Genomic DNA, 15,220 nt, shown 5'->3' on the forward strand with positions numbered 1-15,220 from the left:
TACAATAAGTAAGTGCGTTTGCCTGTAATAAGCACCGGAGAGCAGCAAAGAGGAGGCAGCTCGTAATGTTTTGCTGGGAACACTTGCACGTCCCAGCTTGATCCTTAAGGACCCAGGGCCCCCAGGCTACGCATTCAACACGACAGGAATGCAACAGGCCTGATTAAAATAAAGAACACATTTAGTTTCATTATTTTCATCTATCATTATGTATGGGGTGGTAAAATACAGTATAACAGTGAATGTATACTTAATATGGCATAGCTGTATAACAATAAGAATTTGTATTTCAGACCTGACATGTAACTAATGAACAAGACTTTACATCATTCACCCTGAATAACCTCAGATTCAACAATGACCTCCTATTTGCCCCAAAGCCCATATGTAAAACAGAAAGTGAATTGGCAGTTAAACATTGGAATCAAAGTCAAAGTCAAAGTATCTTTATTAGTCTCCCTAAGGAGAAATTTGTTTTGGACACTGAGATAAATTGCTGCACGAGTTACAATAGAGACACACAACAAGCACAGGGTTAAAACAATTAAAAGACAAATGTACAGTAAACATTTGGGCTACTCAAAAAGGCATATAAACATAATAGGCCTATATTTTTTTATGAAATGCGATATAGGCTACTATTCCTATACTATTCATACTATTAGCAATAGAATTAATGACAAATAGTTTGAACAAAATACCATTTCTTCAGGGCCAGTATCCATTTCAACAGTTCTACCCTACTATCATTAATAGTACACTGTCATTTTTTTTAAAAGATCTGTTTTTATATTATATTTTTAATATGTGTATTTCTTTCTCCTCAGATGGACACTATTGCTACTAATAAAATCCAAAGTGATAAAAATAAGTAATAAAATAACAGGGTACAGTATGCAGCATCAGCCACATGATGGTGACAGAGTGCTGCAGCACTGTAGCTTCTAGGCGACGGTTACTATAATGTCAGAGCAAAATAGGCCTTTCTCACTGAAGACATTTTGACATGTCACAGAAGGAAAAGCACAGGAGCAATTAATAACATGAATGATGGCAATATTCCATCTTGCTGCTTCAGATGCTTAAACTTTAAGGCTCCTGGTATTGTGCATGATGGCTCACTGTCACACTGGCATGTCTAACTCAGACACTTGAATAGAACAGAGCCATTTTCTTCAAAAAAAGATTCACATGGATTCTGAATAATATACCAGCTTTGTAACATTTTTTTTTAACATTGTGGTATTTGCCTGTTGTGAGAATCCAGATTAAACTATGGTAATTAAAATCTTAATGTGATGTAATTTAGACAGCAAGACCTTTTGTCAGTCCATCCACTTTCTAATTACTTTTCTGATTAAGATTTTAAATGCAAAAACATAAGATAAACTCATAAAATATGATGCAGTGTGTAACTATTAAACCAGTAAAGTAAATCAAACCATTTACAAGCTGTATCCAATTAGCACTCTGAGAGGAATGTTTCTGCATAATGAGTATGCTTACAGCATGCTTTGCTACTTTAAGTACATTTTGCTGATAATACAGTACTTTTGGACTATGGTATTATGGTATGGCTTAAGTAAAGGATCTGAATACTTCTTCAACCACAGATGTTTAAGGATTGTAAAACCAGAAATTCCACAGGCAACCCACAAAATGACACTCCACGCATTGTTTGTGTTGTTGTGGACTTTGTTTCCCGAAAAATGCACTAAACCAACCATGTAAGTCTACAGCCTCCTCCTCAACATATATATGCTTTCAAAACATTGACAGTGGCATTTCTGCTATTTAAACTGAAAGAAATTTGAAAAATTCATCTTTGATTAAATGTTTTTTGAATGATTGAGGAGTGGGTGAATTTAAAGAGCTGACGTATTTTACTATGCAGTAAAATGAGTGACAGAAGAATAGAAGAGAGGGATGAGATGTCTGGAGGATTCCTGTGAACTTCTTGCTCTGCGGCTCCTCTTTTGTCCCTTCCTGCTACGCCTCCAGGGGTCGCCTTGGCAACATGTTTTACTGCTGGCAGCCATATAAAAACAGCATTGGCTCCTGTAAACTAAAAAAGCTGTACACAGTAACACTAAATGCCAAGGACGTAGCGAACAAGGGGTCTTCAGCTTCAAAAATAAAAGGAGGTACACAAGGGAACGCAATGTATTTTAGGGAATATTTGACATTATTCACCATTATTTTGTTAAAGGAGTGAATTGCTTTAGCCATGTGCAACACGGACTGAAAAAGGGGCACAAAACAGGCTGGATTAGATACTTCTGACCCTGATCTGTTGTATTTTTCAGCTCAGCATGGATGCAAATCTGCATGTGAATAAACTAATGGATGAAGCTGAGTCTCTTCATGGCAGGAGGAGTGAACACAGTCTCCTAAACATGTTGACGGAAACTCTTCGAGGGCTTGAAGCTGTCAGACGCTGCAGAGATCACCGTAATGGAACGGTGGGTTGGAGGAGATGCATAGAAGGAGAACCAGGTAGAGGCGGAGGAGAGGAAATACAGAGAGGCAGGGAAGAAGGGATGTTCAGTCCAGCAGAAGATAAGGAGGACGATGAAGAGGGAGGGAGAAATGCTGATGAAGAGCGGGAGAAGAGAGCGTGCAAGCAGAGAGTTCTGGGAGTGCTGAGGGAGCTGAGTGTTTTTCATTCTGACAGAGTGACAGCATGGAGAGGAGTTCTGAGAGAATGCGCCCACCAGTCTCAACCAGGGGGCAGTTTTCAACATCTGTACACAGCAGGTATGTGAGTTGATCTGACTGATGCATGTCTTTCCTCACCTTTTTTGTGAAGACAAAGAAGTGAAAGTAATGTCAGTTAAAGATGATATGTAAAGCATGAGAAAAAGTTGAAGTGTCAGTTAAAGTTCAAACAATGTAAGCAGTTGAAGTGGTGGTTGATGTTGAAGGACTGTTGAAGAAGAGTGGAATTGGAACCATCTGTCAAACTGCTGACGTCAGTTTAAGTATACATGCATGTACAAAAGTTTCAGTGGAAGTTGAAATGTAAGCATGAAAATGGGATTAAGTGTTGGCTGAAGGACTTTAAGAAGTTAAGGTTTGAGTGGAATTTAAAGCATTGTCAAGCAAAATTATTTTAAGCATACATTTTAAATGTATTTGTGAGGCAAATGCCCTGTAAACATTAAATACATATGAACCACCACAACATTTGACTTAATTACATAGTAGTTTATTAGCACTTGTGTAAATCAGTAATTGTGCAGTAGTCCACACAATGCAATATAGTCCATAGTTTTAGAGAGTATATAAATTATTATGAATATAAATTAGCTCTCAAAAATGCAGTTTGTCAAGTAAAAGTTTTATTTTATTGTTGTGATATATAAACACAATCACCTATGTTCTATATGTCTGTTTTATTATAGATACAGAATGTAAAGTCACACCTTGTTCAGACTCCTTCAGTGAAATGTGCCTGAGTGTTGGGGAGGACATAGAGAACATTATGGACAAACTAAACACAGTCATAACTAAGCTGGACGAAGAAATCCTCAAGTTATGTGCAGAGGAGGCCTCAGCACCTCTGGAGACCAGAGATCCAAAAGCACCAAAGCAACCCGAAGATAACAACAATCACCTGAGCTCCCATGATGCCCTTGAATCTGACTCCGGGCATAAACAGGACGTTGAGGATAGAGATGATCAAAGCCATACAATGCCATCACCAGACAGCGAACAAACATCACACTCCAGCGTTGACTGCAACAATGCGAAAGAGACAGGGAAAGAATTAGTGGTCAAAATTCAAGTAAGTGAAAATGAGAACTGTAATTCTCCAGAAAGTCAGACAAATTTCCTGGAGACGGAAAATGACACAAATAGAGTTAATGACAAGGGCAAAGAGAAGACAAACATCGGATGGATCACTGTAGGGTAAGTTGACGAAATCAAGGTACACTGTCCAGTGTCCACACTGTTTGACAGTGTCATATATTTTGTATCAGCTTGTTTCAGCTCTTTATTAAAAGGTATATGATGTTTACATGGAGTAAAATATTCAAACCCAAGAATTGTTTTTATTGCTACATCATTCCATCGCAGTACACATTTCCTTAACAAAACGTTGTGACCCCCACTACAATTTAAAATAAAGTTTTGTCTGTTTGAACAATGTTTGGCTGCACAGCAAGAGCTAGAACATTATTCCAACATTCCACATGTTCAGCATCCTGGTCTTTATTCCACATGGAGCTGCCAGCTTGTGAGTCTGGACATGATTTCATTCCTTCCCCTCATTTCCCCTGCTCACTGATACAGAAGCAAACTCTCTGCAATGGTTCATCAAAAGGCGCACACGTTATTGCCACCTAGCCTCCTCATAGCCGGCTACTTCATACAGTTCACTGTCAGGTCAATGCCCAGATTTGTCCAAAAGCCAAACAAATCAGGAAAATTCAGATCAGAAGGAGAGGCAGAGTCTGGGAGAAGCTGATATGGAAATGTGCGTGCTCCAGCATTTCAGAAATATTTAAGATGGTTGCCCTTTTGCTAGAAATGTAGCTTAAATATGATGAGCGCTATTTCTACTACTACTAACATTAAGAGCAAAGATACACATTGTTATGTCAATGATGCAGGAAGCAAAAATATGCAATTTAAAGCTGTTCTGTAGTGCAGAATTTATCATTCATTTATATTGTACAAAATGTCATCCGTACATTATGAGCTTTACATCTCTGTATAACTGATCTATTTTTAAATGATTTCTAGGCTCACTGGTGAACAGGAGGACAGCCATTCAGATGTACCAGACACATGCTTTATCAGAGCACCCATGGGTGTGGCTGAAGTCCTGAGATGTGAGGTGGCCGACACCCTGAGCTGCCTGATGGTGACCGCCTCGGAGGAGCTGGTCAGCAGAGTGATCAGGGTCAAAGTTCAGGACGGAGCTGACGTCCACTTCCCTGTGATTGTGATTGTGCCTTTCTGCGCACGTTACCGCGGCAGCTATAGGGATGTCGCTGTGAAGATAGTTGATGGGGAGAGGAGGGCGAGCTACGTCACTCCTGTAACCACAGAGGGCATGTACGGAGGGCAGAGGGTAACGTTCTCTATGTTTTAAAAACACTAACTTTTATTTTACTGTCAGCAATGCCATCAACTAAAACAAGTTATTGTTTCTATGTATTTATTCAATTCAATTAAAATCTCTTTATTCATCCCCAAGGGGCAATTAAATGACCCAAAAAGCAGCATATTCCACCACATACAGTACATCATCAATAAAATAAATAGATACATAGTAATATATAAAAGGAAAAAAAGGGGATGGGTTGAGTGCATCAGTCATCAGTCTACGGAGTATTGTAGTGCAGTCCAAAGATTTGGGAGGTGGGGGGGCTGGGAGTTTAGGAGCTGGACAGCCCTGGGGACAAAGGTCACCTTCCTCCTCTAGGTCTTAAAGCCTCGACAGTGGAGTCTGCACCTTGAGGGCAGCCACTCAAACATCGAAAACATGACATGTTATGGATCACGAAGGATCCTACAGGCAGTCTTCAAGGTCTGCTGTTCGCATAGGGTGGACAGAGCTCTCAGGGGGTGTCCAATAATTCTGGAACAGACTTTAACAGTTTGATGTAAGCAGTTCCTGTTTTGAAGACTAATGGAATAAAACCAACAAGGGAAGGAAAAGGTTATCACACTTTCAATAAATGAGTAGTAGAATGTGGTTAGGATGTCCTTGCTTACATCATGTTTATGTTCATGTTCATATTTGTATGGAAAGCCAGATTTGACATCAGGGAGACTATTGATTTTCTGTTTATAAATGATTCAAATACATTGGCCAAAATAGATGATTTCATTTATGTTTTGTTTATGTCTGTTGTAAGAGCTCATTTGCAGAGGTGAGGGTGTACTCCCTGGGCCTGTTTGCAGTGGTTTCCTGTCTGAAAAGAGAAAATTACACCGTTCCCACAAAGGGTTTGTCACTCAAACTCCCCATGGACCCCCGAATCTGTCTGAATTACCTCCCAGGATCCTTCACGGCTCCAGTAATTGCACAAACCATGGTATGGAGAAAATTATTTGATCACTATGCCACTATACTTTTAACACAAGCGTATAAGTTTACTTAACTAATTTGTTGTGTATTGTGGGCTGTTTAGGACTGAGAAGTAGGTAGAAACATCTTTGTAAATGTGAGATCAAACCTTTGAAAAAGAACTCAATCTTTAAAATATTCAAATTGTTCTAAAATGAGAGAAAAACAAAGCCATGGTAAGAGAAAGAGGGGCATAAAAAGCAAAGATAGACTGCTTATAATTCACTGACTTGAGTTTTCACAGATGTTTGCTGTAAGCTAAATGAACAGCTGTGGCTGAAATTTGAATCAACCTCCGAGTCCAATAATCTGTAAACTAACTCCAGTTTGTTGCTTGATCTTACGTCAAAACCCAACAGCTCCCCCTCTACACGGCTCTTTTTGATGAAACAGCATGCTTTTGGCAAAACAAAAGTGTGGGAAGAAACACTATTTTCATATCACACAGCATCTCTGTCCAAACTGCTGCTTATATAATGCAGAACAGCTGTTTCCTCCTCTGCCTCAGATCCAGCCGGTAGATGCTGTCCTTTTGGCAGCTGTCAAGTCCAGGAGCGATGCCTATCACTCGGTGGTGTCTACAAGTCCACTACTCTACCTCACCCACCCATCCTCTCAGCCCCTGAGAAGACCCCTCACTCTCACCCTTCCCTGTCCCCCGAACCCCAAAAAGAAGCGACACACAAGGGGACAACGGGAGGAGCAAGACCACCAAACTCGGCCTGTTAGTGCTTCTCCACCATTGGATCAACCCGCTTCCCACAGAAGGAGGTGAGTTAATGAATTGAAATACAGACATCAGAGGATCAATGGCCAAAAATCAGAGACCAGAGATGCAGGTGGCAGCTCCCAGATGAGTATGATTCGTTATTCATTAACTGCTGGAGAATGTCTTGTACAAACCATCTATAATGAATAGACATTTTTAAAAATGGTAACGTGGCTAAAGGGATGGCCATGTTTGTTTGTCAGTTGGTCCAACACTTTGGTCTAAATAGAAATATCACCTATTGCATGGATCTTCCTGAAATATTGTACAGACATTCATGACTCCCAGACACTGCATTCTCGTGACTTTGGTGATCCCCTGACTTTGTCTTTAGTGAAAAAACTTTCAATTTTTCCAATACAAATATAATATTTATAAATATATTTATATTATGAATTTCCATCAGCATCAGTTGTATCCGTCAATTAGCATGCTACCACGCTGAACTTAGATGCTGAACATGGTAGATATGTTAGCATTGTCATTGTGAGCATGTTAGCATGCTAATGTAGGGATGTAGCATCAAAGCAGCGCCCTGCCCATAAGCACAGCCTCACAGAGACTCCTGGTCTTGTTATATGAAGATATTGTGTTTTTAATGTTTCTGTCAGAGTCCTGGTCGCCTCTGTGAAGTCTAAGGAGATGTCCAATGACCTGCTGATTGTTCTGGGTTCAAGAGACAAACAGTGGGGCGTCCTGGATGAAGTCACAGTCAGGAACCAGCAGAACGGACTGGTGTCCTTTGAGCTGACAGAGAACTTTGACAGGTTTGCAAAATAATGTCTCCTTTTAAATACTTGCAAATTTAATTGGCTGCTGAGAATATATACATGGCTGTTGAGAATGAGAGGCTAGTCCTTCAAACTTCAAACACAGTTGATCCAAAGGGCGGTGCAGGTCAGCTAGACAAAACAGAAATACTTATTTCAAGAAAGATGCATACACACTACAGTACTAGCCCATTAACACACACATAATCCAAATACATTGTGTACAATTTAAAGCAAATGAGGAAAAGTGCATTTAAGTTGTTTCTAGGAAATATAAATGGACGGAGTGGATTGTGGGGGTTTAGTCAGGTTTGTACGACAGTTTTATGGCATCAGGAGCTCAGGTATACAGTACGTATTTAGGGCGAAGACCACATAGCACCTTGTGGATAAATATTAGAATGGTATATTCAATTCTAAAGCTAACAAGAAGCTATTGAGGGGAGGCATCAGAAAAGGTAATATAGTTTTCTGATCTTGTTAGAATCCTTAGTGCATAGAAAATGAAAGCCTGGATGATTTTCTCTGTGACTGCAGCACTCAGTGGATATATTGTTGTACCTTCCAACCTAAACAGATCACAGCACAAACTGCAATATTAGGCCGAAACATCCATAGAAGGACTACAGACAGTACAGATAAGCCCAGGGTCATTTAAAGCATAATTGGTGTCAGATCCATTGCGGATTTCTCTGGTTTGTCCACCCAGTAAAAGAAGAATCTAAAAAACATACAGTATTGTATCAAAAGAAGACCTTTATCTGACACACACATAAGTTGTGTTGTAATGTCTCTTACCACATATCCTCTTGTCTGTGCCTTCCTGCTACAGTTGATCAACCACTGTAGTTGATTTGAAGGATGGAATGTTTTCAGCTTGCTCCTGTTGTTTCCTATACGCAGGGTCAGAATGCGCAGGCCGCTCACACCACAAAGGAGGATGTAATAAATCCTGCGTCTGACCACAGAACAGGAACTACTCTCAGACATCACAGATTAATTGATGTGAAAGAAAAAAAAACTGTTTAAATTTAATTGTGTACCTGTTTGCTGAGACGCAGTTAGTAGACTCCAGGTTTGTTGGTTTCTCAGGACACCAGCCTAAAACCTTGAAATGACGAGTTCCTTGCAGTATGGTTTTTTTCATAGCAAGGAGGCTGTTGAAACTGGATCACACATAGAGGCCAGAAAAGAATATTTGATGAAGACAAAGACTGAAACTGGCTCATTTTGTTTATGAGAAAAGTGAGTAGGGTTGGGTGATATGACGATGTATGTCCTCAAAACGATATCAAAATGCCTTTTGTATATATATTTCAACATTGTTTCTACCGTGACGTCGAAAAACTAGAGGCCAAACTGCGTTATGGCAATATTCACATACACATACATCACTTGGATGGCGCTTTACGTTTTGATTGCACGTTATGTTAATTTTGCACTAAAGTTTGTAATAAAATGAGAAAATACTTTTCATGTCAGTATTTAGTTTACACAGTATACCAAAATAGGGTTTGCTATGTGGTTATTTGATATGGACTTTTTATTTATTGAATTACCAGAAAACATATGCAATATTGTGATATATATCTTTATCGAAATATGAAATGACCTCGGGATAGAAGGTTTTGACTATATTTTCCAGCCCTATATTAGTGATGAGTAACTTTAACTCTCTTTGATACCTGTCAGTGAAAAACAGCCTTTTTAGTTTTCCTTTTGCCACAGAGTTAGCCTGCAAGATACAGAAAACAACATGACTAAATAATGACAATGATTAGACTCTAAACTGTAAATAAAAAAATAAAATAAAAAAAAAGAAAAGTTCTATTGGAATTAAATCTTAGGCTAAATTGAAAGCAATGATATTTAATGAATGTTTTTGATGTTTTCCTATTTAGAAAAAATTCATTTGTTTTTTACAAAAAGTGTGTATTGTACTTCGTTGTACGTAGTTAAACAGTTACAGGTTACTCACAACGTGTGTTTCGTATCGGAGGCCCATGAGCCGGATGAGTGTTTGACAGGCTCCGCAGGTTAGCTGTCCTCATAGCCACATCCACGCACCGACTACCAGCAGTGACCGTCATCACGAGTCCTCCAACCACATAGAGGAGGAAGCAAACATTGCCCCTGGCCACACACAGAGAGAGAGAGAGAAACAAAAACTTAGGGAGTGTGATTTTGCGTATTTGAAGATGACAGTTTATTTTTGAAGTCATGTGAAAATCATGAATTCTTACTTGTGGACAATCAGCTCTGGTGGAAACTTCAACATGAAGAGGTCTGATGTGTGACGCCCAACAATGCTAGAATAGGGACATTTTATAAGGACAGAATAGTTTAAAAAATATTTGTATTTGACATATTTGAAGTTGGGAACACTTGGTTTGTTTTTTATTTGCCTCACACAATAAAAAAAGACAAAACCTAAAAACATTTCACAGCTACATTTATTCCATGTTAATTTGTATTATTTATCTATTTTGTATGTAAAGGACTGTGTGCAATAATACACATATTCCTAATCATTTGAGGTGCTGTATCAGATTTAGCTTAAAGATCATTTCCATCTGCAGTCCCCTGGCAGGTCACAATTAACATGTACATACACATATGGAAGTAGTACACACCATGTAATCAAGAAGTGTAGCATATAAAAGTGTAGCATATAAAAGATTAGCATATTAGCAAAAGTGTAGCATATAAAAGATTTCTTTAACATTTCTTGCTGTTGTTTGCTAATCATAAATAAATAAACATTTTATATAATGATTTAGGAGAAACATTTAACACAATCAATTAGCATTTTCCTTACTTAGTGGTATTCTTGCCTTGTTTAATCTAGAGTCAAACACATAGACAATACTTTCAGAAGTACTCACTACTCAAGCAACTACTGTTCCACCTCTCCGGGGTTTTATGCCTTTTATTTAGACATGTTCTGTCTATGGGCACATGAGAACAAATGTGGAACGTTACAACTAACCAGACTTAGAGTGAGATTTTCTTTACATAAGGGATTTAAGAAAGGCAATATGGATAAAGGGGGGAGCCAAATGCTTTGAATTCCAGGCTTTAGCATTTCTATGTTGAACATAAGTACATGCTAAGAATGTTAAGTCAACTCTAAAGAAGTGATAGATAATTAAAATTAAAAGGTATCTGATTTCATTTATGCTTTTAATCCCGTTTAGGAAAATGTAATTATGAATATTAGACCTATAATCGTAAATTGTGAAATGTTCCTTTAATAAGGATAGATTCTCATTATTTCTCTCCTGTGCCACACTTCTCTTTCTTATCTAAAACAGCTTCCCCAGGGAATAAAATATGTACAGTCAGTAATATGAATTCTTTATTCTGTCTTTAGTCTGTATTCAGGCCCACGATAATAGACTCATCTCTTCCCTTTATTCAGCAACAATCTAATCTCTCGGCTGAGCTCAACTTCTTAATTTTCCTCCTGTCTCTGACTGTCTACCTCTCAGACTGCTGGTGGTTCGTCTCCTGTCTCCACTACAGCCTTGCCGGATCACCTCCCTGGCAAAGGAGCTGGAGGAGTCGGTCTGCTGCCACGCGGCCACTGTCGTCCTCCAGCGTAGACAAGACGAGCCTCACGCCGTCCTGGTGGCTGCTCTGCCCAGCAGAGACCTCGGCTGGGAGCTGTCCAAACTGCGAGCCCAGGGCTTCAGCGGCCTCCCGGAGACCTCGGCAGAGATCTCTATGTGTGAAGGAGACCAGCTTCTCCTCCGTTTCAGTGGCAACATCACCTCCACAGGTAGGGTGTGATGTTCAGCTACTGACTTATTTAAGAAGTTGCCTGCACACTGAAAAAAGGAAGTAAAGGAGGCTCCACAGATGCAGAAAAGAATGCACAAAACATATGGGGGAAAAATGGCAGAACAGTGAATGTTTGGGTTATAGGACCATGTCAGGACAGAACATATTTTCTCCTGATTGGCCATCGCTGGCCTGTATAAATCCCTAGGATTACATGTAATTTGTGGTAATAATGTGCTATTGGATGGGTTACCGTGACCATTGAGGCATTCATGCTTCCCAGAGGATGAATCCTAATACCAGTCCTAGCGACATCATCAGTTCAAAATATATTTGGAAATAGTAAATCAGAAGCTCCAGGTCAATAACAGTATCAGCATTGTTAGCATTTAGCTCAAAGCACACCCTCACAGAGCAGCTAGCATGGCTATAGACTCTCAGTCCCGTTTCACATGTTGTCACCGTTTGTACATGTAAATAATTATTTTTTCATCTGAACAGTCTCGTAGGTTTTCTTTTGTTTGTTTTTTGTCATTGTGAGGACATTTCTGTCATAAGAAATTATTTACCTTGGCTACACAGGAAGCCTACTTCCTGAGAAGCCTGGGTTTCAGAGTGCAAAAACTTTTTCATTTGCTTTTTAAAAAAGTTGGAATGATGTTTAGAGATGGAATATATTGTACGAAAAGTTGCCCGGGTTTGGTATTCTAACAGTGTTGTGTCATGCATTAAACCTGCACCCTGGCATTCATATGGAGGGAAAGAGGACAAAAGGATAAATAATGTTTTACAAAAGAGTTACATGTCAGAATCTATTAGCAGGTTTCTGTTTGACAATATACAGTAAACAAAACTCAGTGTGTTTTAACTCAAACTCAGTAAAACACACATAAAAGTATCAACATCAACATAATAAGTAAATAAGTTGTCACTGTTGTTGGGGAAATCAGGTTACAAATACCTACCATAGGTCTAAACAGGTCAGTCTTCCTGCTGCTTGTCGCCACATAACTGGATGGCACAGACCATATAATAAATGTAATTATATGTTTGGACAGGCAGCCAGCAGAATGCATGTACAGTGTGTTCAGTCCCAGGTTTGTTTGCTCTCCCACCTTCCTTCTCACTTAAAGATGACATACTGACTGGTTTTGATTCAGTTGGTTGAAGTGATAAGGTTTTGAATGTCCATTTTTTTACAACAGGAACTCAAAACGACCAACATGATGTCTCACATGAGCGAATCACCTTCCACAGCCAGCAGAAGAATCACCTCTTGGTGTATCTAACGGAAGTGGACCCATTTGGAAACTACAGTTCCCCCCACTACAAAGGCACGGCCATGTTTTACAAGGTAACCAGAAGTCAGCTGGGGTGGCGAGGTGACCGACCAGTCCCGATGGACACAAAGCTCCTGGGAGAGCCCGTCTGTAAGCTGTCTCTGACTTTACCCAAGGTGCAGAAGCATTCACAAGGAATTCTACATTATACATTGTGTTTAAAGACGTTAAACTTCACAATCAAAGAAGATCCTAACATTTTATGCGGTTTCATTTCAGAAAGTGAGAACCATTAATCGGCCCATCACAGCTAGGGTGAAGTTATGGGAGGAGACAGGTGGGTGACAGGTTTTGAGATACTTTACTTGAATATTTCCTTTTTTGTGTTACAGTTGAACAATTTATCGCATCACTTTGATTATTGTACATATGAATTTGCCTACATTTGCCATATTTTTAATATCAAAGGTTCCCAGATCTTTTTCTAATTTTCCCAAACAAGCTAGTGTTGAAAATATAAATGTACAGTTTCAGGTCACCAGTGTCTCCGTCGTTCATCTCTTGCCCACCCACCAGATTCCCTGTCAGACTCTCTTCTTCTCTGGCTATCTGGGGAGCTTTCAGAGGAGGAAGTAGCCCTTCTTGTGCTCTCCCTGCGTCTCCGTCGAAGCGCCGCTCAGCTGGTGAAGCTCCGGGCTGGGGACAGCCTGTCCACCCAGGCCTTCCATGTCCTGGCCATGTGGAGGAGGGGGCTGCCCGCTGCCACACACCAACCCAAGGCCTCTCAGCTGGCTCACTGCTTGGCCAAGAGCGGCAGGCCAGACCTGGCCAGGGAGCTGCTGCTGCGACAGGCTGCAACCACCAGACAGGGCTTACTGAAATAGTAGAAATCACAGTGCATTTTAATTGTTGCTTTTAGTCAGAGTATGTGTGCCTGCCGAATAAATTGGTGGCAGTACTGTGTTTGATCCACAAGGGGTCAGCATTGAACTGCGAGATTCCGTGCTCTCCTCAAGACTTGAGTCGTTTATGTTTACGAGTCATGACTAAGTTAACCCAGTAATTTTTAGGGGCCTGAAGACTTCATGTTATTCAGTAACAAAGAAAAGTTAAATATCTGAAACTGTATCTGCTTTCCTGTGCTGTTAGTTGTCTCATGATCCCTTTCACTTTCTTGTAACCCCTTGGCGGGTCCTAAACCACAGACTGGGAACCAGCGGTGTGGGTAATATTTCTAAGCATTTCTCGTGACACAGTTGAAGCACGAATAGCTGCAGATCACCACACAAGACACTGAGTGAGACATTCAGACAATCAAGAAAAAGAAAGTATATTTAGTTAGGCCATTTGTAATTGACACCTTACCTCATATTATGTGTTGTGATGCAATAAATCTCTCTCTAGATACAAGCAGGGAGAAGTATCTGCACCCACAACTATATTCAGAATTAAATAACAAAATAAAGGTAGTTATGTGCTAGTTTACTTGCATGTAGTAAATATACCTAAACTGGAGCTGATACATGTGTGTTGCTACACTTAAACATACAATGTATCTGTTTAGAATATTAAATAAATATTTTTATAGGTATGCCTTTAAAATAAAATACTGATAGGCATACAAATCCTCTGCATATTTTAATGTGTTCTAAAAGTGTTCCTGGGAATGAAGAAGTTGAAAACACATCTCACCACAATGTCCGTTTAGTAGCTATTCTGGAGTTTATGATCAACATATCACATGATCATCACATAAGGGACTACATTTATATAGCGCATGGTGTTTTCCTAGTTGTCATGGAATTGGAAAATACTAAATAAGAGGCTAGTAGTAGTAATAGTAGTAGAATAATTATTATTAGTAGTAAGCTAAATACTACAGTAGTAAGCTAGCATTACTTCCAAGGCCAATTACTTTTTGTAGTTAACATTTTAAGATGAAAAAAACTATGCTGTTGTATGTACTGTATGTATTCATGTGCTTTATTCAGGCTACATGTCTTTTATGGATAATCAACTTTTGAGGATGCTGACTCTTTTGCCTGAAACATGCAGTTTAGTCTTTTAGCATGATAGCATATAGCCTACTGTAACTGTTAATCATCAAGGACCTCTTTTACAGGATTCTCCTTTTAAAACGAATCCACTGGAAACATAAAAATGTCAGCTTGGTGTTTTCAACAAAGTCATGGAGCTAACGTTAGCTTAATTAGCTAGCTAGCTACAACTGCTACAGCTGACATTTCAGCAAGAAAAATCGATAGTTGCCAATTAGATACAAGAGGCCTGCTTTTGTCTATGTCAGTCTGAAATAAGCTAAAATCTAGGACCTAATGTTACAAAAGTTATTATGATGGTAAACCTGTCACCGTTATCATTGTGAGCTGAATGTGCGCCATGCCAGAGCGGAAAGCTTCACAGGTGCAGCAAAAGTAACTAAGGTGGGCAGGTCTTAGCGAAACGTCCATTGTATATGTAAATTAGTTTTTGAGCACTTTAAGGACTTCTTGTCCATGTTGGTTTAAAAGCTGAAGTA

General features: G+C 39.5%; 1 protein-coding gene across 1 annotated transcript; it reads left to right on the forward strand.

Moving 5' to 3' along the window:
- The first annotated feature begins 3,484 nt into the window (after positions 1–3,484).
- Positions 3,485–13,694, forward strand: dthd1 (death domain containing 1). Its single transcript, XM_028563668.1, has 9 exons — positions 3,485–3,912; positions 4,750–5,080; positions 5,871–6,050; positions 6,591–6,853; positions 7,463–7,618; positions 11,113–11,402; positions 12,610–12,860; positions 12,964–13,021; positions 13,213–13,694. The coding sequence occupies exons 1-9, from the start codon at positions 3,485–3,487 to the stop codon at positions 13,566–13,568; spliced, it is 2,313 nt and encodes a 770-aa protein (XP_028419469.1). The 3' UTR covers positions 13,569–13,694.
- Positions 13,695–15,220: the final 1,526 nt, after the last annotated feature.

The sequence above is a fragment of the Perca flavescens genome, chromosome 19 (assembly GCF_004354835.1).
Source record: "Perca flavescens isolate YP-PL-M2 chromosome 19, PFLA_1.0, whole genome shotgun sequence".
Classification (NCBI taxonomy): domain Eukaryota; kingdom Metazoa; phylum Chordata; class Actinopteri; order Perciformes; family Percidae; genus Perca; species Perca flavescens.

Excerpts from the sequence above, each read along its gene's own strand:
- dthd1 (XM_028563668.1), top strand. The coding sequence starts at position 3,485 with ATGGACAAACTAAACACAGTCATAACTAAGCTGGACGAAGAAATCCTC. Across the intron at positions 6,051-6,590 it reads CAGTAATTGCACAAACCATG|ATCCAGCCGGTAGATGCTGT; the intron begins GTATGGAGAAAA and ends CCTCTGCCTCAG. Across the intron at positions 12,861-12,963 it reads TGTCTCTGACTTTACCCAAG|AAAGTGAGAACCATTAATCG; the intron begins GTGCAGAAGCAT and ends GTTTCATTTCAG.